General features: G+C 46.8%; 1 protein-coding gene across 1 annotated transcript in view; it reads right to left on the minus strand.

The window, feature by feature from the left end:
• The window catches only part of MBOAT2 (membrane bound glycerophospholipid O-acyltransferase 2), a 248,620-nt gene that overhangs the window by 58,679 nt on the left and 165,274 nt on the right, over positions 1 to 24,667 (minus strand). The window contains exon 6 of the mRNA XM_075598324.1: positions 14,733 to 14,787. Coding sequence (XP_075454439.1) covers positions 14,733 to 14,787 — 55 coding nt within the window. The remainder of the gene's footprint in view (positions 1 to 14,732; positions 14,788 to 24,667) is intronic.

Consider the following 24,667-nt stretch of genomic DNA (forward strand, 5'->3'; position numbering starts at 1 on the left):
AGAAGGGTTAAAGAATGCGCCTGCAGAGTTCAACTGCAGCCTGGTGTCAAAGGGGTAACAAATGGGATTTTCACAGGGCTGCAAATGTCCTGCTCGATATTGCTCCGCTGAGCTGTTTGGCGAGTGACACCAGAGAGCGCGGAGGCAGCCACTGTGACAGAAGACTTGCTCACGCAGCTACTTTTAGGTCAGTATTGGTGAATCTGTGGATTATTTAAACACGGAGCAATACGCATACAAATGGAAAGACCCAAATTATAGCAGCAGTCCATGCTAATTACCCTTTATCCTAGTGATCTCTTCCTACCCTTTGCCAGGGCGTTTAAAAAAATAAAAATCTCTAAAAGATATATATATATATATATATATATATAGATATAGAAACCCTGTCTTCCCATAAGAGAAGGAATATATATAGATCTATCTATATATTTCTCAAACCGTTGTATGCGAGTCTGTTTGTCCTGTCCCTAGGGGCAATCACATTGGACCTTTGGCCCGTCACTCCGCCTCAGGCCAATGAGATGGCTCCCTTGGCCCGCACACCTCTCATTGGCCGGTCACACACACACACACACACACACACACACACACACACACACACACACACACACACACACACACACACACACACACACACACACACACACACACACACCCTCTGGCCCTCCTCAACGGCTGCCCGGCCTTGACCACCCACCCTCTCACCCCTCAACGGCTGGCCGCCCTGGCCCGCCCACCCTCGCCCATCCTCACCCATCCACCCTCGCCCATCCACCTTATCACCCCTCCGCCCTTCCCGGCGCTGGCCCGCAACAACGGAACCACCCCCTATCACCACTCTGCGGGATCTCACAAAGATCACCCTCTCTCCCGGCGCTCACCCTCTTCCCCCGGCGCTCACCCTCTCCCCCGGCGCTTACCCTCTCCCCCGGTGCTCACCCTCTCCCCCGGCGCTCACCCTCTCCCTCGGTGCTTGCTCCCACAGACTGCTCCCATTCCCTCCCCCCCCCCCCCAAGAGCACGCTCTCTCCGCTCTCACCTAACACAGGCTTAGAGGCTGCGCACCCAGCTCACCATCCCCGAGAGCGCTCCTCCGGCTCTCTCAGTCGGGAGCTGTACTGGCCGGCTGCCCACACCACCTCCTCATCTGACCGTCTCAGCTCCGCCTCGCCGGGGGGAACAGAGACCGCAGAGGAACCCGAGGAGGAGGGCGGGTACCCGGAGGAAGAGGAGGAGTGCGGCCCGGTATGAGGTAAGTAAACGCAGGGGAAGGGATCTTTCACCCCCACCCCGGCCCTGCCTTTCACCCCCACCCCGGCCGGTACCCGGAGGAAGAGGAGGAGTGCGGCCCGGTGCGAGGTAAGTAAACGCAAGGGAAGGGATCTTTCACGCAACATCCCGGCCCTGCCTTTCACCCCCACCCTGGCCCTGCCTTTCACCCCCACCCTGGCCCTGCCTTTCACCCCCACCCCGGCCCTCCCTTTCACCCCCACCCCGGCCCTGCCTTTCACCCCCGGCTCTGCCCTTCACCCCCCCCGGCCCTGCCCTTCACCCCCCCCTTCGACCCTGCCCTTCACCCCCCCCCCCTTCGACCCTGCCCTTCACCCCCCCCTTCGGCCCTGCCCTTCACCCCCCCTTCGGCCCTGCCCTTCACCCCCCCCCTTCGGCCCTGCACTTCACCCCCCCCTTTGGCCCTGCCCTTCACCCCCCCCCCCGGTCCTGCCCTTCAACCTCACCCTCCCAGCCCTTCACCCCCACCCTCCCTGCCCTTCACCCCCACCCTCCCTGCCCTTCACCCCCACCCTCCCTGCCCTTTGCCCCCTCCCTGCCCTTCGCCCACTCCCTGCCCTGCGCCCCCTGCCTGCCCTCCGCCCCCTCCCTGCACTGCCCCCCCTCCCTGCCCTTCACCACTTTCCTGCCCCCCCTCCCTGCCCTTCGCTCCTTCCCTGCCCCCCCTTCCCTGCCCCCCCTCCCTGCCTTTCGCCCCCTCCCTGCCCTTTGCCCCTTCCCTGCTCTTCGCCCCCTCCCTGCCTTTCGCCCCTGCCCTTCGCCCCCTCCCTGCCCTTCGCCCCCTCCCTGCCCTTTGCCCCCTTGCCCCCCTCCCTGCCCTTCGCCCCCTCGCTGCCCTTCGCCCCCTCCCTGCCCTTCGCCCCCTCCCTGCCCTTCGCCCCCTCCCTACCCTTCGCCCCCTCCCTACCCTTCACCCCCTCCCTGCCCTTCGCCCCTTTGCCCCCTCCCTGCCCTTCACCCCTTTGCCCCCTCCCTGCCCTTTGCCCCCTCCCTGCTCTTCGCCCCCTCCCTGCCCTTCGCCCCCTCCCTGCCCTTCGCCCCCTCCCTGCCCTTCGCCCCCTCCCTGCCCTTCGCCCCCTCCCTGCCCTTCGCCCCCTCCCTGCCCTTCGCCCCTTCGCCTGCCTTTTCGCCCCTTTGCCCCCTCCCTGCCCTTCGCCCCTTCCCTGCCCTTCGCCTCCTCGCCCCCTCCCTGCCCTTCGCCCCCTCCCTGCCCTTCGCCCCCTCCCTGCCCTTCGCCCCCTCCCTGCCCTTCGCCTCCTCGCCCCCTCCCTGCCCTTCGCCCCCTCCCTGCCCTTCGCCTCCTCCCTGCCCTTCGCCCCCTCCCTGCCCTTCGCCCCTTTGCCCCTTCCCTGCCTCCTCCCTGCCCTTCGCCCCTTCGCCCCCTCCCTGCCCTTCACCCCCTCGCCCGCTCCCTGCCCTTCGCCCCCTCCCTGCCCTTCACCCCCTCCCTGCCCTTCGCCCCTTCGCCTGCCTTTCGCCCCCTCCCTGTCCTTCACCCCCTCCCTGCCCTTCGCCCCCTCCCTGCCCTTTGCCCCTTCTCCCCCTCCCTGCCCTTTGCCCCTTCGCCCCCTCCCTGCCCTTTGCCCCTTCGCCCCCTCCCTGCCCTTTGCCCCTTCGCCCCCTCCCTGCCCTTTGCCCCTTCGCCCCCTCCCTGCCCTTTGCCCCTTCGCCCCCTCCCTGCCCTTCGCCCCCTCTCCCCCCTCCCTGCCCTTCGCCCCCTCTCCCCCCTCCCTGCCCTTTGCCCCCTCTCCCCCCTCCCTGCCCTTTGCCCCCTCCCTGCCCTTTGCCCCCTCCCTGCCCTTCGCCCCCTCGCCCCCTCCCTGCCCTTCACCCCTTTGCCCCCTCCCTGCCCTTCGCCCCTTTGCCCCCTCCCTGCCCTTCGCCCCCTCGCCCCCTCCCTGCCCTTTGCCCCCGCCTGCCCTTCGCCCCCTCCCTGCCCTTCGCCCCCTCCCTGCCCTTCGCCCCCTCCCTGCCCTTCGCCCCCTCCCTGCCCTTCGCCCCCTCCCTGCCCTTCGCCCCTTCGCCTGCCTTTCGCCCCTTCGCCTGCCTTTCGCCCCCTCCCTGCCCTTTCCCCCTCCCTGCCCTTTGCCCCTTCTCCCCCTCCCTGCCCTTTGCCCCTTCGCCCCCTCCCTGCCCTTTGCCCATTCGCCCCCTCCCTGCCCTTCGCCCCCTCTCCCCCCTCCCTGCCCTTCGCCCCCTCTTCCCCCTCCCTGCCCTTCGCCCCCTCTCCCCCCTCCCTGCCCTTCGCCCCCTCGCCCCCCTCCCTGCCTTTGCCCCCTCCCCCCTCCCTAAAAGCACCCCCCCCCCGCCCCAGCAATCACGGGCAACGCCGGGTATATCAGCTAGTAGATATATAGAAGCATTTGAAATATTAAGTGTTCAGAGGTTATGATGGAGCTCTTCTCAAAGCCCAGTGCAGTCTAAAGCTAGTGATTAAGAAGATTATGATTTTTTATTTAAAGCAGTAATACTAAATCCCCCCCTTTTTTACGTTCTTTTTTTTTCTTATTTGTATATGCAAAGCATGTGACAATGTATAATCCTACATTCTTATCTACGCTGACAATCGTTTGGTGCTCCTGTTATAAATCTGTAAAAATCCTGATTGTGTGCCTAATGAAATGGCCGCCTTCTAACTTTGTGCTGCAGTCTGTGAAATGCTGCAGCTGATATGTAACATTATATTACTAAGTGTAACATATTATTGTTCCAGCTTTCATAGTAATAGACAGTCTGCTGTTTGAAACACTGCAACAGATCTGTTTGTGATACTTTGTTACCAAAGGGCAGAGCTCAAAAAGGTGTATGTCAGAGCCTGTTTCAAAAGAGGAAGTGGACATGACTCTCTAAATGTTTGATATAGCAAACAAAAGATGCATTTGAAAAAATCATTAAGAATTGCACTAGGCGTTAAAAAAAAATGCAGACAGCACTGTCTTATGCTTATACTTATAAAAAACTTATATATATATTTCTTGTTTTGCTGCTTTAAAAGCAGGATATGCTTAGAGGCAAGATATTAACTGTACTATACTGGAAGAGTTCAACTTCTATGTGGGGGAATTGCTGCTTTAAATCAGAAATCCCAACCATTTTGGACACTGATTTTCACACAGAACATGAAAGAGGGGAGTCCTCAGGAGCGGAGAAACGCTATTATTAGCTCTATGAACACCCCCCCCCCACACTCTGATTCCCAAAGATACATTAAGTCATAGTTGCCGGTCCACAGCTTGGATTTTCAAAGATGGCACCCGCAGTCATCCAATATGAAGCCGCTACGTCATTGGTTGCTGCTTCTTGTTGGCCCCCAAGACACACGTCACTTGTCAGCCAATTTGATTTCCCGAACAAGATATTTACCCCCGGCAACTAAAAAGGTAAGTATCTCAGGAACATGGGGTTTGTAGGTTTTAGTGTGTTTCATCTCTAGAGGACACCCGGGCTGCAAGAGGGTGCAGTGAGCCCCCACGTATGCCCTCTGCTGCTTGCTCTCCGTGCTGCTCCCTCCCCGGTCGGTCAGTCCGTCCGTCCTCCCGGTCCACCCCCCACACACAACACACACATATGCACATATATATACATACACACTTCCCATGGGGTGGTCATCTGGGCAGAGATAAGACACGGACCGCATCTCGTCCTGGTTTTACTGGCCAGGCATACATGGTGATATCATGAAACTATGTGAGACATGTCCTGAATTCTAAAACTTGTCGCTTTTTCCTCCGCAATATAACAAAGATACGCCTTTTCCTCTGTTACTCGACTGCTAAAACTCTGACTCAGGCCCTCATTCTCTCCCGTCTCGATTACTGCAACCTCCTGCTGTCCGGCCTCCCTGCCTCTCACCTGTCTCCCCTACAATCTATTCTAAACGCTGCTGCCAGAATCACTCTACTCTTTCCTAAATCTGTCTCCGCGTCTCCCCGCCTGAAATCCCTCCTGGCTTCCGATCAAATCCCGCATCTCACACTCATTCTCCTCCTCACTTCTAAAGCTTTACACTCTTCTGCTCCTCCTTACATCTCGGCCCTAATTTCTCGCTATGCACCATCCGGACTCTTGCGTTCTTCTCAAGGATGTCTTCTTTCTACCCCCTTTGTATCTAAAGCCCTCTCCCGCCTTAAACCTTTCTCACTGACTGCCCCGCACCTCTGGAATGTCCTTCCCCTCAATACCCGACTATCACCCTCTCTATCCACCTTTAAGACCCACCTTAAGACACATTTGCTTAAAGAAGCATATGAATAGCACTGTGGACAATCCTGGACACATGATACATAAAGCTTGGCCCCCTGCAGACGCACTTACTAGAATTCCCTCCCACTGTCTCTATACGTTCCCCTACCAATTAGATTGTAAGCTCCTCGGAGCAGGGACTCCTCTTCCTTAATGTTACTTTTATGTCTGAAGCACTTATTCCCATGACCTGTTATTTATATTATTTGTTATTTATATGATTACAACATGTATTACTACTGTGAAGCGCTATGTACATTTATGGCGCTATACTGTATAAATAAAGACAAACAATACAATACAACTAGCCAAAAGGGGCAGAAGTCTGCTCCCTTGGTTCCTCTGCCCTTTGTCTCGGTCCCATTCGAGAGGATTGGTGTAGATGTGGTAAGACCTTTAGAACCCTCTGCGAAGGGACATAAATTCATACTAGTTGTTGTTGATTATGCCACCAGATATCCTGAGGCCTTCCCTCTGAGATCAGCCACTGCTAAACAGGTTGCTCACAGGCTGTTAGAGCTGTTCTCTTGGGTAGGACTGCCCCAGGTAATGTTAACCGAGCAGGGAACAAATTTCATGGCGAAGTTAATGCAGGATGTCCAGAAGTTATTGGATGTTAAATCCGTCCGGACCTCGGTTTACCATCCTCCGACTGATGGATTGGTAGAGAGGTTTAACCGCACTTTAAAAACCATGCTTGTGGACTCTGAAAAGCGAGCTTGGGATGGATTTCTCCCTTTCCTATTGTTTGCGGTACGAGAAGTTCCCCAATCATCCACAGGCTTCTCCCCGTTTGAGCTCCTATATGGACGTCAGCCTCGGGGTATTCTGGACCTACTGAAGGAATCCTGGGAGGAGGAGCCACCCCCTCCAAGAATACCCTTCAGTATGTCATAGACCTTAGAAACAGCCTAGACATGATAGCAAAACAACCTAAGGAAAATCTTAAGTCTGCTCAAGAACGTCAAGAGAGGCAGTATAACCAAAATGCCCGCATAAGGGTCTTCCAACCTGGAGACCAAGTGATGCTGCTATTACCGACTTCAGAGAGTAAATTCCTAGCGAAGTGGCAGGGTCCCTTCCAAGTTCCCCGCCGCACCGGGGAGGTGAACTATGAGATCTCTCAACCAGGGTCCAGGAAGGGTAAACAAATCTACCACGTAAACCTCCTGAAACCCTGGAAAACTATGAGATCGCTATTCATCCACCCTCTGGTAAGAGAGACAGATTTGGGTCCACAGCTTCCAAAAGGTAGTACAGGCATACCCCGGTTTAAGGACACTAACTTTAAGTACACTCGCGAGTAAGGACATATCGCCCAATAGGCAAACGGCAGCTCACACATGCGCCTGTTAGCACGTCCTGAACAGCAACGCCGGCTCCCTACCTGTACCGAAGCTGTGCACAAGCGGGGAGACTATAGAGCCTGTTACAAATGCGTTATTTATATCAGTTATGCATGTATAAGACGATTGCTGTACAGTACATGCATCGATAAGTGGAAAAAAGGTAATGCTTCACTTTAAGTACATTTTCGCTTTACATACATGCTCCAGTCCCATTGCGTACGTTAATGCGGGGTATGCCTGTACTTACAATAACCATTCCCAAACCATTCTCAATTCCCTATGGGAGAGCAGTTAACAACGGAACAAAGGTCAGACCTACTGGAATTATGTGCCCAGTTTCCAGATGTATTTTCCGAACTGCCAGGGCAGACTGATTTAGTGTCCCATAGGATTGAAACGGAACCTGGCGTAAAAGTACGGCCTCGTCCTTACAGATTGCCAGAAGGCCGGAAAGACCTTGTAGAGAGGGAGATAATAGACATGTTAGAATTGGGTGTGATCAAGGAGTCCTACAGTGAATGGTGTAGCCCTATAGTGTTGTTCCCTAAACCAGATGGGAAGGTGAGGTTTTGTGTGACCTCCGAAAGGTAAACGCCATATCCAGATTCGATGCATACCCAATGCCAAGGGTGGATGAATTGCTTGACTCCCTTGGTAAACCAGAGAATATCTTCACCCTAGACCTCACAAAAGGATATTGGCAGATACCTTTAGCAGAGGAATCCAAATGCAAAACTGCCTTCGCCACCCCTCTCGGTTTATACAATTTTGTCACTTTGCCGTTTGGGTTACATTGGGCTCCAGCCACGTTCCAAAGATTAATGGACAAAGTGCTACGACCCCATAAGACATATGCCGCTACCTACTTGGATGACATTGTCATCTATAGTAGGCACTGGCAGTCCCATATAAAAAGGGTAAAGGCAGTCCTAACGTCCTTAAGAGAAGCAGGGCTCACAGCCAATCCAAAAAAATGTGCCCTGGGAAAAGCCACTACAAAATATTTTGGCTATGCCGTTGGAGGAGGGACCAGTAAGGTGGCCGCCATAAAGGAAGTCCCAGCCCCACAAACAAAGACGCAGTTCCGCTCCCTATTGTTAGCAGGGTACTACAGGCGGTTTATACCAAATTTCTCAGCGATTACAGCATCTCTAAAAGATTTGACAAAAAAAGAGTGCCCCGACCCGTTAGATGGTCTTGGAGTGCCAAAGTGCTTTTGATACGTTAAAAAAGTGCCTCTCAGAGGGCCCTGCTCTTCGGAACCCACATTTTAAGGAGTCTTCATAATTCAGACGGATGCCTCCGAGGTAGGACTGGGAGCAGTTCTGTCCCAACAATTTGAAGGTATTGAACACTCCATATTGTTCATCAGCCGGAATCTGTTTCCATGGGAAATTAGGTATTCTGTCATTGAGAAGGAGTGCCTCACCGTAAGATGGGCAATTGAGGCCTTGAGTCATTATGTCGCGGGGGTACACTTCACCCTGGTCATTGACCACGCACCCTTGAAATGGTTAAATACCATGAAGGATAAAGACTCGAGGTTGACCCGGTGGTACATGGCCCTCCAGACATTCTCTTTTGATATACAGCATAGACCTGGGAAGGAGCATGGAAATGCCGATTTTTTTTTTGTCAAGAGGAGTGGAGGGTCGGGCTTTAGCCATTTGGAGCCATAGCCACACACAAACAGGGGAGGTATGTGACAAGGTGAAGTCAGGTACTGATAATTATGCCGGGGAAACCTACACCTGAGTCCTTCATCCAGCACTCAGAAGGTTACCCAGTAAGAATAGTTGGGCAATCAGGAAGTAAGCTAACAGAGCTGAAAACCAGCTTGATAAGGAGGCTAATGCTTGTAGTATGTGGCTGACTCATACTACAGAGCTGTCCTGTGCAAGCTGCTATCCAGATGGATTTCCTAGCCTCTCTCTAGGGACAGAGAATCCCACACAAAGACACAGTAAGAACTTTGATATTGTTCAATGACTATTGTGGTGTATGTTTAGGGGTTGGGAACTGGACAAAGCCAGCCAGCCCAATAGATAGGACTTGGAGTGTTAAGCAAGTTCTCCCTATGGGGAGTAGGTGTTCTTTTTATGAGTTTTGTTTTGCCTTAAAAGGACAGTGTGCCCAAATGTTTATTTGTGTTGTGGAGAAATAAAACCACTCAACATTTGGTTTACCCTGAAACTGCACGTGTGGACTATTGTCTGACCTCGCCAACAGGCTGTCCTGCCACAGGGGGGGTGATGGCTGTGTGTGTGGGGTGTGATGGAAGTTTTCATTTGATGATGTTCCAGTCGGCACTATTGCAGTTCAATGAATAACCCCTTTAAGAGGGGAGAGCTGCCCCATTTACAAGAGCAAGTTTTGGAACATCCAATTATAATATTGTGCGGAGCAACTACTCCCTTAATTGCTCCAAAAAGCAAATTGATCACTGATGCAACTGGACCAAATTTGGTGCAAGGCACCTTGAAACATAATGTATAAAAATGATGCTCTTAGTGCCAACGTCATAATTACTGTACAGTTTGCAACCTTCATACAGCACATTTCCTCCTGTGTTTCCAAGCTTACTGTGTAAAAAAAAACTTGGGATGGACTGCAGCTTTATCATTGTCTATGGCAACTAACCTGAACCAGGGTGTCGCCCAGAGCTCATCTCCGGTCCCCCGACATCCAGGGCCCCCTAGTTCCCAAGCGGCAAGATGTTTTTTTCCACTGGACAGTAATATTTGCCCGGTATACACAAAATGGCTGCGGGGTCGGAAGCTAATGACATTGCAGCCTCATATTGGTGACCCCGTGTGTGTTGGGTTTTTTGTATTGGTTTCTGTTGCCACTCGTAAACCAGGTGGTCCCGGGAGGTCTGGGGACCACAGATTAGCTTGTAGAAACTAGCTGGTTCAGATAAGCTACACCATTTTTTGGGGGGAGGGGGAATGGGAGCTGCTGCTTTAACCCTTTGAATGTCCTTTAGACAAAGCTACTACATGATGGGGTCTGGAACCTCTGCTCATTTTTCTATGGGGGATCATGCTCTGCTCTTCTGTGGAGTGCAGAACGCCATCTATCAGTAAGAGGAGGACTTTCTCCACCCTTCCGTTCCATCATCAGTGATAGCGAGTGCCAGGCAGGCCGTGGCACTCAAAGACTTTGAGTCTCTATTGAATAGATCAAAATGCACTCCAGTATATTGATGCTGGGCTGCCCCTGACTTACTAACAGGGATCCCTGAGGAGTGACCACCACAACCTCCTATTATAACGTTGTGAGACTTGGTAAATAACACATTTTACAATGATATTGCAATTGAGTGTAAGGGCACCTAAACTGAGAGGTTTTTTTAGAAACAGCTACCTATGTGTGAGTTGCTGCTTATTTTCTTAATGTTCTGGGTAAACACTGAGATTTTCTAGTTGCTCTGTCATGGCCTGAGCATAGTTAGCAAGGAACAACACAGCTGCTTTCATTTGGACAAAGGGGGCAGATGTCTGTACAATGGCATTAAGCAAGTCCCTGTCCAGTGTGTTACAATTTAACTTTGCCATTGATCACCTCCTGCACATTAACCCCTTGAGTGCCAGAGGGTGGGAGGTTCTGTACAGCCACACATTCTCCAGCAACTGGTTCTCCAAACTTCAGTGAGGTTGAAAATGTTTTGCAGATCATTATTTTAATTTGTCCTGGCTTCAAATATGAATTCCCAGTCAATCTAAAACTTACAAACTGATCAGGAGTATGTTGTAGCTTCTTGCGTCATTATGTACCAATGGCAAGAATTACTCTATTGGAGCTCTCTAGGGATTTCTGTTGACAGACTTCACTGGAGGAACGCTCAGGACAAATTATAATGAGTGGTTTAGTGATAAACAAGATACAGCAAATAAAAATACCACTTGTGAGCACATTCACATGTCTCAGACAGGTCTGCAGCCCTGCCTTTCACCATTATCTCCTAACATACAGTGCTTCCACTGTAGCGAGGGATTCTGGGAAATGACATGCAAATGAGCACACAGTGTCACGTTTTGCTTCAAATCCATTTTAACATGGAGCTCTTTAAGCTTATGCCTGCCATATTACGCAGCTTTTCAGCACCACATGGGTTAAAGAAGTGCATAGCCAGTAATCCTACTCACAGACAGCTGTTTCGACCTTTTGGTTCTTATCGGTGTGAGGATGGTTTACTGGCAGAATATCGCAACATCCCACCATGACACACCAACAGGAGCAACAACAATGGCTACATCCGTATTACACCGCAAAGAAGAGCTGGTCATATTGTTTAACCCATTTTCTGTAAGAGATACATACAAAGCAATACACAGCCATGTTTTCCAGGCCGCTCTGAGAGCAATGGGATTAGTGCCTTTTCTTTCCTTGTGAAATCGGACCTCTACAGCAGTGAAAGCCGCTCTAATTCTTCACAAACATGGCTCAAGTTGAGTCAATGGGGAAGCACTTTTAACACATGCTGTGTATAGGGGACACTTCCGATAGCCCGGCAGAAGGTGTAGTTATGGAAGAATACATAGTGTCCGAGTAACAGACATGAGGACAAAAAACAGACACTGAAATATACTAATAATACTCCTTGCAGAAGACTATGGAGACTATTTATCAGAGAGTTTCAGCTGCAGACTGATGCAAAAAATCCCGAAAAAACCCAACAGATTTATTCAAAAACAAAATCCCAACTGAAATCTATCGGGCTTTGTACTTTGATATCCATTTATTTAATCTTGCTTCAGATTTACAGCCAGGAGACTTTGATAATTAACCAATGTTGGAATAATAAACTCAGAGACCGTGTTTCCCAAACCAGAGGCGCCCATGGGACTTAGAACAAGGGTGATGGGGGGGGGGGGAGGGGAGCTCAGAATGACAAGGGGGACATGTCCACTACGAGACAGATGCCACGATCAACTAAGCACTGATGCAGTGTATCACACCCCAATTAGGCATTAACAGTGACAGAGTTGTATAACAGTTAACACAGGATCGGGGTGCAATACCCTGCATCAGCGCTTAGTTGAATCTCCTCCAGAAAGAGGCAAAGAAAGAGAAGTGAGAGTATGATAACAATGACAGAGAAGTGGAGTCGGAGAGCGGGACAAGAAGATAGCAGGCAGTTTCCTTACCCAAGTCAAAGTTTCCACTATGTGGAACCCTTATTATGTTGAATGGGAATGCATTTCGTGTGAGAGGCACCCAGCGTTCAGATATCTGTGCCAGATACAGAATAGGAGTCCGTATAGCAAAACAATTGCTCTTGATGTGGTCCAGTGTGAATTGGGGACCACTCATTTAAGGGGCACCTAATTAGAGTGATCATGTAGAAATAGTCTCATAAATGTGGGCTTGTTGTCTTGTGTATACAGTGAAAACTGCAAGTTGCTAGTCACAGCCTGATCGTAGTTAGGAATGAACAACATACGGACTTAGAAGATTTTATTGCTCCCGTTACCACGACACACTGCGCCAACACTGGCGCCAGTTGTGACATTTAACACAGCTCCACTGAAACAAATGGTCAAACGCGCATTATTTTTCCAAACACGTGAAATGTATGTGCAAGACGTCGCGTTAACAGAAGCAATAACGCCTTCTACATCTGTAGCTGCTTTTATTTGGGCAGAGAACAGTGGTAAAGGAGGAAGGTGCCTGTATGAGGGTATTAAGCAAGTCCCCACCCCGTGTGGTTTTACATGCGAGTCTGGCAGACACGGAGCTTCGTCTGCACATTGAAGGTGCAGGTCAGTGTAGGACAACATGACACTAAGGTCATGTTTACTAGGTAAACACTTGGGGGATTTAAACTCCTTTTAAAACCAGTACTTTTAAATGATACTGAACAATTTTCTGGCAATGTCTGTAGACGCTGTGATCTGAAACATCGCGTGGGCTTTTCTGCCTTATCATTGCTTGTCCTGTATTTTTTTTTTTTAAACAATCATTTTTTTAATATTATTTTGTTCACATTTATGGGGTACAAAAAGTAAGAAGGAGATAGTGGTTCGGTGGATACAGAAATAACAAAAATGGGAGGGGTGTGGGGATACAGGGGGAAGTAGCTTTACATTTATCACAACTGGTACAACACATTATCATTGCAACTGTCCAACTCTTTTACTTGTACATTCTCTATATAGTGCAGAATCTCGTGCTCTCATCGTATTGGGTCCTGTATTATTCAGTTGGCTATTTAACGTGTAGGTGCTGTGAACAAATCAGGTTATCTAAGGTTGTGTAAAGAAGAGTGACAGTCGTGTGCCGCCTTTTCCCAGTTCTAGTTCCAAGTGAAAGCCATGGGAAAATTGGTGCATTTAACACAGTTACTTTAAAAATAATTACATTTCCATGATTTGTCTAGACTTGATTGTAACCCAATTAACTTCTTGCTATCATTAGTGAAGTCTGGTCTCGTGTGGCGCAGCACCTTCAAGAAATAATACCGACTGGCAAAACGCTACCTGTTCAGTTTTGTTGTACTGAAACTGTATCGTGTTTCTTCATTTCCATCCCAAATCTCTCCATGAGAATCTTTCTGATGTTGCTCAGTGTGGGTACAGACGTGAAAAAAAAGTAACAGCCGAGAAGCTAAGATCTTCAACCCAGTTATGACCAAGGCTTTGAGTGTATGAAACGCCATAAGAATTCTGCCCGTATGTTTCAATCCATTCGCGTGTCATTTCCTTGAACCCCCTGGCTGCAGTGCAAGTCCTGCATGCTAGGAGATAGCAGGTTTGTACACCTGTCTGAGACAAGTGAATGTGCTCACAAGTGATATTTTTATTTGCTGAATCCAAAGACAGAAGCGCAGCGCACATTACGGTACTACCCGCTTATATTGTTTCCTAATGGAATAATGAATAGATGTTGTGCAGTATCTTGGATGCAGTAGATTTTTTTTAGCAACATGCAGCTGGGGAAAGTCTTTTCACAAATCGAGTTTATTAGAGAAATGTATAGGACATCCTTCGTAATTCAGCCCTATCCATACACCAGTGTTTTTCAATCGGGGTTCCCCGGGCTTCCCTAAAGGGATATGTGCCATTTTGAACTCATTATTAGAGAGAGCTGGGTTCCTTACAATGCATCTGATATCAGACACGCTATTAGAGAGGGTTGGGGTTCCTTACAATGCATCTGATCTCAGACGTGCTATTAGAGAGGGTTGGGGTTCTTTACAATACATGTGATCTCAGACGCGCTATTAGAGAGGGTTGGGGTTCCTTACAATGCATGTGATCTCAGACGCACTATTAGAGAGGGTTGGGGTTCCTTACAATGAATCTGATCTCAGACACACTATTAGAGAGGGTTGGGGTTCCTTACAATGCATGTGATCTCAGACGCGCTATTAGAGAGGGTTGGGGTTCCTTACAATGCATCTGATCTCAGACACACTATTAGAGAGGGTTGGGGTTCCTTACAATGCATGTGATCTCAGACGCGCTATTAGAGAGGGTTGGGGTTCCTTAAATGCATCTGATCTCAGACGCGCTATTAGAGAGGGTTGGGATTCCTTACAATGCATCTGATCTCAGACGCGCTATTAGAGAGGGTTTGGGTTCCGCAGAATTTAACAATATAATTATAGGGTTCATTAACCAAAAAAACTCCCTGCATTACACTAAGGCGAAATCATGCATTCGGCACGGTCTTGCACTTTGGGTCTCACTTACTGTTGGAGAGATCAGCAACATGAAACAGCTCAAACAATGGCATCAGCAGGTGAAATGCAGCAACGTTACCGGTAATTGCAGCAAAGGTTAATATGCAGAAGCAAATAAATAAATAATTACAGCACACAGAAAAAAAATAATTCAATCTTACCTAACCGCGAAGCTTCTCTGAGATGGGGTCAGCTCCTCTTCTTTACAAAACATTCCTTAATGGCAAAAAAAAAATAAAAAACACTTTTTTTTACTAAGACCTAGCCTTCCTCCGACGGTAAATATAAATACATAATAAGACTATAGACCAGCCTGCATCCTATAATTAATATATATTCTTATATACACATACACACATACATACATATTTATTTATTTAGTCAGAATTAGCTCACAAGTCTATCCCTTAATCAAAGACTAAGAGGTAGCAAGAATAAGAACAGAAGTGATCTAAATTACCGACACAACACGAAGTTAGGGGAAAGATACATTTAGTACATACAAGTTGCACACAAGACCAATTTTTGGTCTGTGCACTATACGCGCAGCCATAGTCTTTCACTGAGCCACTGATTGAGCCACCTGTGCTGAAGTTGGGATAGCCTTAAAACCTGACCTGTTGGGGGGTCTTGAGGACTGGAGTTCAGCACCCCTGGCCTAGCAGGAAAGCAAGACTCCCAGCCGAAATCGCTCCATAATCTTCAATAGAGAACAGTATCCTGTGGCACTCACAAACCCTGTTTCGGGGAACTCCCTAATTCAGGTTCAGACCTGTACGTGTTTTACACCTGAAGAAGGGATTTCCCCGAAACATTGTGCATTATGTCTGTATTATTAAAAAGACTTGAAATCCCTATTTGGCTTTTGTCACTGAGTTTTTGAGTGCCACAGGATACAGTTCTTGATTGTATGCATTAAATGATCCTCATATTATAATACAGATGTAGCAAATGTTATTACCCCTCTTAACGAACACAATAACGGGTTAAATAACACGTGTGGTATCTCCTTAACCATTGTATTCACTGGAACTACTGCTAAATAATGTGCCAGCAATTACTCACCAAATCACCTTAACGGGAACAACAAAGTCTGCTCCATATGTAGGTTAGATCAAATTCTGCATCTCTGTCCACCATTTTTATTCCCCTTTATGTGATGAAAAAGATCTGCCAGGTCTGAGGTAGCATAACGTTCTGGCCCAAATTTACTAAGTAGTGTTACTGTCCTGGAACAGGATTGTTTATTTTTGTTCCCCCCTTTGCAGCCCTCTCACTGCCAAGCTTTCTATATTTCAGTTGCATGCTTCTCTGCTCTGAAAACACACAGTGCCTGTGTAATTGATACATTTTGTTACATGTTCCTTCTCCACACAGCCTGTAGTTGGTTGCCCTGACAACCTACCAATTCTCCTAGCTGAGATTGGGTCATTCCACCCACCCCCCCCCCCCCTGTCCTTGCTGACAAGTTAGTTTGGTCCTGAGACTATTCCTGTTTCCCAGGCACCCCTCACTTCCTTTCTATCCTAAGCAGGCTGAGTGAGTACCTCTTATGTTATCGACTCCCTGGCAAGGTCATTCCGTATTTACCTTCCTCTAACTACAAAGCACCTTCACCCTAGAGAAGCACTCTCTCACCACACCATACCATCTACAAGTGCCTTTATGTGTGATGCTTTCTCAGTAAAGATAAGAAAATATAACAGAACTTGGTGTGCTTTCAAAGGAGGACGAGTTAAGCTATCTGGCCTCATTCACATCTTACATGGTTCCAGAATAGTTACTCTACAAGACACCTTCCAGCACCGGAACTCACTTTAATGGACTGGAAAGTGTCTTATGGTGTAGCACAGCTTAGTAAATATGCCCCTCTTCATGAAATATAAAACCTTTCATTACCAAAGTCCTTACATTTTACAAGCAGAACAAGGGGCAGTATATTTTTGCCAGACACCAAATTGCAATGTAATCTTAGGGAACAGAGACACAAAAAAACATTACTGAGTTTGAAGCAGGGGAACCTGGTTCAATTCCCGGTGTCGGCTCCTTGTGACCTTGGGCAAGTCACTTTATCTCCCAGGGCCTCAGGCACAAAAAAACTTAGATTGTAAGCTCCACGGGGCAGGGGCTCTGTCTGCAAAATGTCTCTGTAAAGCGCTACGTAAAACTAGCAGCACTATACAGGAACATGCTATTATTATTATATAACTAGCATCGTTTACTTCCAGTATACATAACATGTAAAATGACTACAAATAAGTACAAATCCACATTTATTATTACAGTTACAGCAATTGTATGAAGAAAAGACTTAAGAAATCTTAAAACATTATGATAAAGTGACAGCACTATTTTAAAAACTGTGGACACCTAGCACAGATTTCTCCGGACAATATGATCCATTAGCAATCAATACAAGCTATTTGAGTAATGTTCTGTACATAATAGTGTTTTAGAGAGAAAGCAGAGAAGCTCAAAAGATTAAAAAAAAACCTGCAACTACAGTGGAATAATATGAAGAGAAATCTGGTATATACTCTTGAAGTCAATTTAGGAAAATCAGTTATTCTTTACAATATGTGTAGAAACACGGGGAGTATATTTTCCATACATCTAGCAACATGTGCCATCTAATGATGCCAACTGACTTTATTTTGTCTGTAAAAAAAAAAGACACAAATATATAATCCTACCAATCTAGAGAACTCCTTTTACAAGCTCCCACTTACTCCCTATACTACACTCATTACTACTGTAGCTTCTGGGATATTTATCGTGGTTCGCTGTACATGCAATTCCGTGGATGCACTGACGTTCATGTTACACTTGTACTCAGTGCTCCTCAAAATTGAAAGGTGGTATGAGAGTTAATTCTTAGAACTTAAACAAAACAGGGACTGTGGATATGAAGTTGAAGGAAAGAATTTACTAATGCATAATGTTCTTCTGTGAAATGTAGTTGAGTCATTGTTGTCCGTCTTTTCTTTACATGACAACAAGGCCGGTGCAAGGGCATTTGGTGTCCTAAGCCAAACCTTCAATTTGACCACATACACACACACAATTAACTTTCAGATTTATTTTTTTTATATCTAACGGAAAGATTAAAATGTTATACTTACAGTGGCGAAAAAACTTGTGAGCCATTTAGGATTTTCACATATTTCAAACATAAAATGTTACTAGATCTCAATCTAAGTCCTAATCCTAGATAAAGAAAACCTGGTCAAGCAAATGACACAGATAAATGATACTTTTTCAACATTTATTTATCCATAAATTATTCAACATTCAATATCCATGTGTGAAAAGTATGTGAACCTTAGATTCAGTTACTGGTGGCACCACCTTGAGCAGCAATAACGGCAACTAACTGTTTCCTTTAACTGATGGTTAGTCTCTCACATCGATTTTGAGGAATTTTGTCCCATTCCTAATTACAGAACTGCTACAACGCAGTGATACAGGTATTTGAGGGCTTCATTGCATGGTTAGCTCGCTTCAGGTCCTGCCACAACTTTCAATGGAGTTTAGGTCTGGACTTTGACTATGCCATTCTAAAACGTGGAATTTCTTCTTCTGCAGCAATTCTTTTGTTGATCTGCTTGTATGTTTAGGATTATTGTCTTGCTGGATGACCACAATCACTCTACTCAGGAGCGGTCATCCTACCAAAATCTCTCCAAGAACAAACCTGCAAATCATCCAAGAAGTTACAAAGAACCCCGGAGTAACATCAAAGGATCTGCGGGCCACTCTCGCATTGGCTAATGTGTGTGTTCATGACTCAACTATTAGAAAAAGACTGAACAAGAATGGTGTTCATGGAAAGATAGCCAGGAGGAAATCACTGCTCACTAAAAAGAACTTTGCTGCCCGTCTGCTGTTCTCCAAGATAGATGATCCACAAGAATTCTAGAACAATATTCTCTGGAAAGAAGAGTCAAAGGTGGAAGTTTTTGGCCTCAATGAGAAACGTTATGTTTGGCAAAAACCAAACACTGCTTTCAAACAGAAGAACCTCATCCCAACCATCAAGCAGGGCGGTGGGACTGTGCCAGAAATAATCCTGACACAGTTTAGGAGTTCTCTCTTTCCACTTCTGTTCCTTATCTATCCACCGGGTGTGCTGCTGTTTCTGCCTGCTCTGGGTTTTCCTCTGTCTGTCTCTTCTTGGTTCTCCTGTCCTCTGTCTCTGTCTGTCTTTATAGCTTCCTGTTTTCTGTTTCTTGGTTGCCTTTGTTCTGTGATCCTGACTCCTTCTGCCCGGATCTAATTTGACCTGTGCCATTCCGTTTCTGTTCCGTGTGAGTCCCGATTACGTATTAAAGGTTCTTGCCTATGAATTGGCTTGTCCCTGTCTGTTTCTGCTTCCCGGTCCCAGTTCCTGCCCCCTGGTTCCAGTCCTGTTCCTTTGTCATGTTCCTGCTTCCTCGCTGCTGACCTCTGCCTGTGTCCCTGTCTACGTTATCTGGCGCCTGTGACCCCGATGATGTATCCAGTCACCTGTGACCCCAACAATTCTTGCCTACCTCTGCTGCTGTTCCAGTCATCGGGGTCATATCTGCTCTTGGAATCTCCTTGTGACAGTGTGATGGTTTTTGGCCGCTTTGCTGCCTCAGGGCCTGGATGGCTTGCTATCACTGACACAACCATAAATTCTGTATTGAATCAGAAGATTCTAGAGGAGAATGTCAGGCCAACCTTCCGTGAGCTGTAGCTGAAGTGAAACTACAGAACTGCAGTTTCCGTAATTATCATTGGGGTTCACAAACTTTCTCACCACTGTAATAGATTCCTTCATACATACTCCCCCTTCTCCCTGTCATTCTCTCTCCCCCCTCCTTTCTCTGTCATGCTCTTCCCCCCTCCCCTCTCTGCTATTCTCTCTCTCCCCCTGACACACAGACACAAAACATAACAAATACACACAGGACAGCCACAGAAAACACACACAAAAGAACAGGACACACACAGACACACAAAACAGAGCAGGAAAAAGGACAAGGACACAGCCTCACCTCTCCATGCTTAGCCCCGCCCCCAGGCACATTACACCTCCTTCTGATTGGCTGCATTACCCAGCAGTAGCCAATCAGGATGGAGGAAACTGCCCAGACCCCTAGTAACGGCCGTGTTCTGGGAGACCGAGAAAATCCCCTCATTAAGCAAACTAGCGGCCCTGAATGACATAAGTTGCTTTTACGTCCATACAACTTCTGTTACTTAAGTAATAATCCCCGAAGAAGAGGGCATTACTGGGCAATAATGCCCTGGCTGGAAGAGTTGAAGGCCCGAGGCGAAGCAGAGGGACTTTAACCCAGTCAGGGCATTATTGGCCAGTAATGCCCTTTTCTGAGGGGATTATTACTATTATAGGCTAAATGTAGGCTTTTAAAAAATAATTTTTTTTAAATTTTCATAAAATAGACACTTTTGTAGTCATATTGATTTTTATCAGCATGATTGTATACATTCTTTTGCTTTTACTGCTAGTTTATTAAAAGGAAATTGTATATACACACACACACACACACACACACACACACACACACACACACACACACTGCAGCCCCACTCTATACACAAACACACTCTGCAGTCCCCTCTAAACACTCTGCAGCCCCCTCTAAACCCAAAAAGCACATTGCAGCCCTCCTCCACCCTTTACACTCACAAAACACACACACACACAACATACGAAGCAGCCCTCCCCTCTACACCCACTGCAGCCCCCTGTAACCTCACAAAACGGCAGACACACATACCAAAACACACTGCAGCCCTCCTCCACAAACTACACCCACTGACACCCACACACATAAAACACTCTGCACCCCTCCTCCACCCACAACACACACTGCACACGAACCAACAAAACACTCTACCACCTCTACATCCACAAAAACACACACCAGCAGCCCCCTCTCTACACGCACTGCAACCCACCTGTGAACCCACACACTGCAGACACACATACACACACACACACACACACACACTCACTCAGCACCCCTCCTCCACCCACAAAACACACACTGCAGCCCCCCCTCTACACCCACACACAGCAGACACACACCAACAAAACAGACTTTGCTGCCCCCTCTACACCCACAAAACACACAACAGACACACACCTTTCCCCTCACTCTCCTGTGCGGAGCTCTCTGCAGGCAGGGTGGGGGAGGAGTCAGTGCCTTGCTGCTGCCTCCTGTCCAATCACCTCCCCTGTCTGAGAGCTGATCTCACTATTTGTGAATGAGAACTGAAAGCTGAATGGCTGAAAAACTTGGCAAGCTGCCAAAAATTCCGGGCCATTGATGATTGGATAATGGCCGGAATTTTAACCAATCAGAGAGCAGGCATTTCAATAATGCCCAGAATTTACCAGCTTTAGCCTATAATAAAGATTAAAACCACTATTGATTTTATTCTAGTTTATTTTTAGTGCGAATAAACCATTTGGATTTACAGGGCCTCTCACATATATTATTGGTATTTGAGGGGGAAAAAATATCTTAGTATTTGGAGGCCCTTCAAATTGTGAGGCCCTAACCTGTAGCTTAGTTAGCTTATACGTAAATCCACCACTGCTTGTAGTTTAGTTCTAGAAGCCTCTATGGATACTGCATGGCCCTCAATTCTAATATTTACTTTAGCTCCTAATTCCTAATTGTGGAGAGGTATTGTTCCATTGCAAGTAGCGATAGGGCCATGATTATCAGCATTCTTCATGCAGTGGACCAGGGATCTTCAACTAGTTCTTCAAGGGGGCAGACCAGAAAACATTAAGGAGTAGAAGGGCCATAAACTTATCAAAATGTAATTTTAGATACGTTTAAAAACTTGACAATTTTAATATTTGAACATTTTGCCGGCATGAATGACATCTGTACCATAGATTTATTAGTGAAAAATTGCCCTTTGCTCCTGCTAATTTCATGCTAGTTGCTTGGGCAGCTGAGAATCCAAGGGCCACCAGTTAACGAGCCATGCAGTAAGATGATGTCCTGGGACCTCTTCTCTTCTCTTTTCTCTGTACACACTCTCTCTAGGTGACCTAATAACATCTTTTGGGTTTAATTATCACCTCTATGCCGACGACACACAAATATACTTTTCAACACCTGACCTTACACCTGCTGTACAAACCAAAGTTTCTGAATGTCTCTCTGCTATATCATCCTGGATGGCCCTCCGACGCCTTAAACTCAACATGGCTAAAACAGAGCTCCTCATACTTCCTCCCAAACCTGGCCCTACTACCTCCTTCCACATTACTGTTGGAACTACAATCATTCACCCAGTAGCCCAAGCACGCTGCCTAGGGGTCACATTCGACTCCTCTCTCACATTCGCCCCTCACATTCAAAACATTTCTAAAACTTGTCGCTTTTTCCTCCGCAATATAACTAAGATACGCCCTTTCCTCTGTTTTTCGACTGCTAAAACTCTGACTCAGGCCCTCATTCTCTCCCGTCTTGATTACTGTAACCTCCTGCTGTCCGGCCTTCCTGCCTCTCACCTGTCTCCCCTACAATCTATCCTAAATGCTGCTGCCAGAATCACTCTACTCTTTCCTAGATCTGTCTCAGCATCTCCCCTCATGAAATCCCTCTCCTGGCTTCCGATCAAATCCCGCATCTCACACTCCATTCTTCTCCTCACTTTTAAAGCTTTACATTCTTCTGCCCCTCCTTACATCTCATCCCCAATTTCTCGGTATGCACCATCCAGACTCTTGCGTTCTTCTCAAGGATGTCTTCTTTCTACCCCCTTTGTATCTAAAGCCCTCTCCCGCCTTAAACCTTTTTCACTGACTGCCCCACACCTCTGGAATGCCCTTCCCCTCAGTACCCGACTAGCACCCTCTCTATCCACCTTTAAGACCCACCTTAAGACACACTTGCTTAAAGAAGCATATGAATAGCACTGTGGATATTCTAAACACGATACATAATGCTTGGCCCCCTGCAGACGCACTTACCAGAACTCCCTCCTACTGTCTCTGTACGTTCTCCCTACCTACCAATTAGACTGTAAGCTCCTCGGGGCAGGGACTCCTCTTCCGAAATGTTACTTTTATGTCTAAAGCACTTATTCCCATGATCTGTTATTTATATTATCTGTTATTTATTTGATTACCACATGTATTACTACTGTGAAGCGCTATGTACACTAATGGCGCTATATAAATAAAGACATACAATACAATACAATCTGTAAGTGAGCTTTCCTATTCTATAAGTCAAGTTTTAAAGAAGCATTCCTAGGGACCATTTATTTTTTTATTTTTAAATAGGATTGAAGCAGGGGGTCTCCAGAGCTGAACCGTGTTAATTTCAACTCCGGGGACCCCCTGCTTCTAGAGATACTTTACTCCGCAGAGGGTGCTGATATCTCTCTGCTTTTTAAATGTTCTGCATCATGTGGGCCAAGAGGAAGCCGCAAGGAATGACGTCACAGCTTCCTATTGGCTCGCGTTATGCGGGACATTTAAACACTGCCTCAATCTGGGCTGCTACGGGCACCCCCTACAGAGGTATGTATCTCTGGAAGAAGAGGGTCCCTGGAGCTGAAAATAACATGGTTCAGCTCCAAAGACCCCTTGCTTCAACCCTATTCTTTTTAAATGGTCCCTAGGAGTGTCTCTTTAAACAAGTAAGGGACACCACATGAGATTGTATGTGATGTGAAATGGCTAACCATACAGTATACTAAGAAGCCATAATCAATAATATATTAAAATGTCATAATGAGGCCTATGCATTAAGTAGCCCCTCATAGTTGGGATTATCGGGTGGGAGTAATATTAAAAGTTCAAATATTAGTCATCTGAAAATTTCCCCTCCCATCAACCTACTATATTCTTGAAGGTGGACAAAAAAGTTATAAAAGACCCAATAATAGGAGAATATTACAGGTGATTAGAAGTTTGGTTGTAGCATATTAAGTTATGTAGTTGCAGTATATTAAGTTATGTAGTTGTAGTATATTAAGTTATGTAGTTGTAGTATATTAAGTTATGTAGTTGTAGTATATTAAGTTATGTAGTTGTAGCAGAGCTCTTAGTTTAAATCCAATGTGTTTATTCCATTAGCTTATTATTTTTTTTAACTGGCAATGTATTTATTGAGATATCAGGGATATGGATTAAGAGGACAGTAGGATGAAGATTACCAAGAATCCCAGCAAGATTCGTGTCCAACGGAACCGGGAAGACGTACAGTATGATTTACGAGAAGCACCTACTGTATCAAAAGGAATCTAGAAGAATTGTCATATCCACAAAGTTCCTTGTCAAAAGGAACTGAATAGTTATACTATAGATAGAGATGGGCGAATTTTGTTTGCGGATTTCGATCCGCCTCGAATCAACCGGTTCCATTGGTCCACAGATTTCCGCGAATCAGTCTCAAAAAGGGCAATTTGCCTTTTCCATATATTTTTTTTTTTATCGTTGATAATCCCATTCGCGGATTCCACAATCCGTTGGAGGATTTTAGAATACAATCCTCAGACTCCACAATCCGTTGGAGGATTTTAGAAAACAATCCTCGGACTCCACAATCCGTTGGAGGATTTTATAACACAATCTGCGGATTCCACAATCCGTTGGAGGATTTTATAACACAATCTGCGGATTCCACAATCCGTTGGAGGATTTTAGAAAACAATCCTCGGACTCCACAATCCGTTGGCAAGATTCTTAAAGATCCTCCAATGGATTGCTGAATCTGTGGATTGGAGTCTACAAATCCATCGACAGATTGTATCCAATGGAGTTTTTTGATTAAGCCGCACGGATTGAACAATCCATCGACGGATTTTACACCATGGAACGGATTTTGAATGGAAAGCTCGGGAAGATGTAGCGTTTCGCCCATCTCTAGTTATAGGGCTCTGCAGAGATAGATACAACAAAAACAAACAAACAAAGATGCCCAAAGCTACTTCGAATGTGACAAAAACACACAGTGCAATACCTATATATTCTCTTGAAAAAGGGTCATTTAGTTCAACCCTTTGGCCAAAGCGTCTTAAGCTTGCTAGCCAACTTCAAGGCATGACCATTAGCAGGTCCTAACACTCCCGG

The sequence above is a fragment of the Ascaphus truei genome, chromosome 4 (assembly GCF_040206685.1).
Source record: "Ascaphus truei isolate aAscTru1 chromosome 4, aAscTru1.hap1, whole genome shotgun sequence".
NCBI classification, from domain to species: domain Eukaryota; kingdom Metazoa; phylum Chordata; class Amphibia; order Anura; family Ascaphidae; genus Ascaphus; species Ascaphus truei.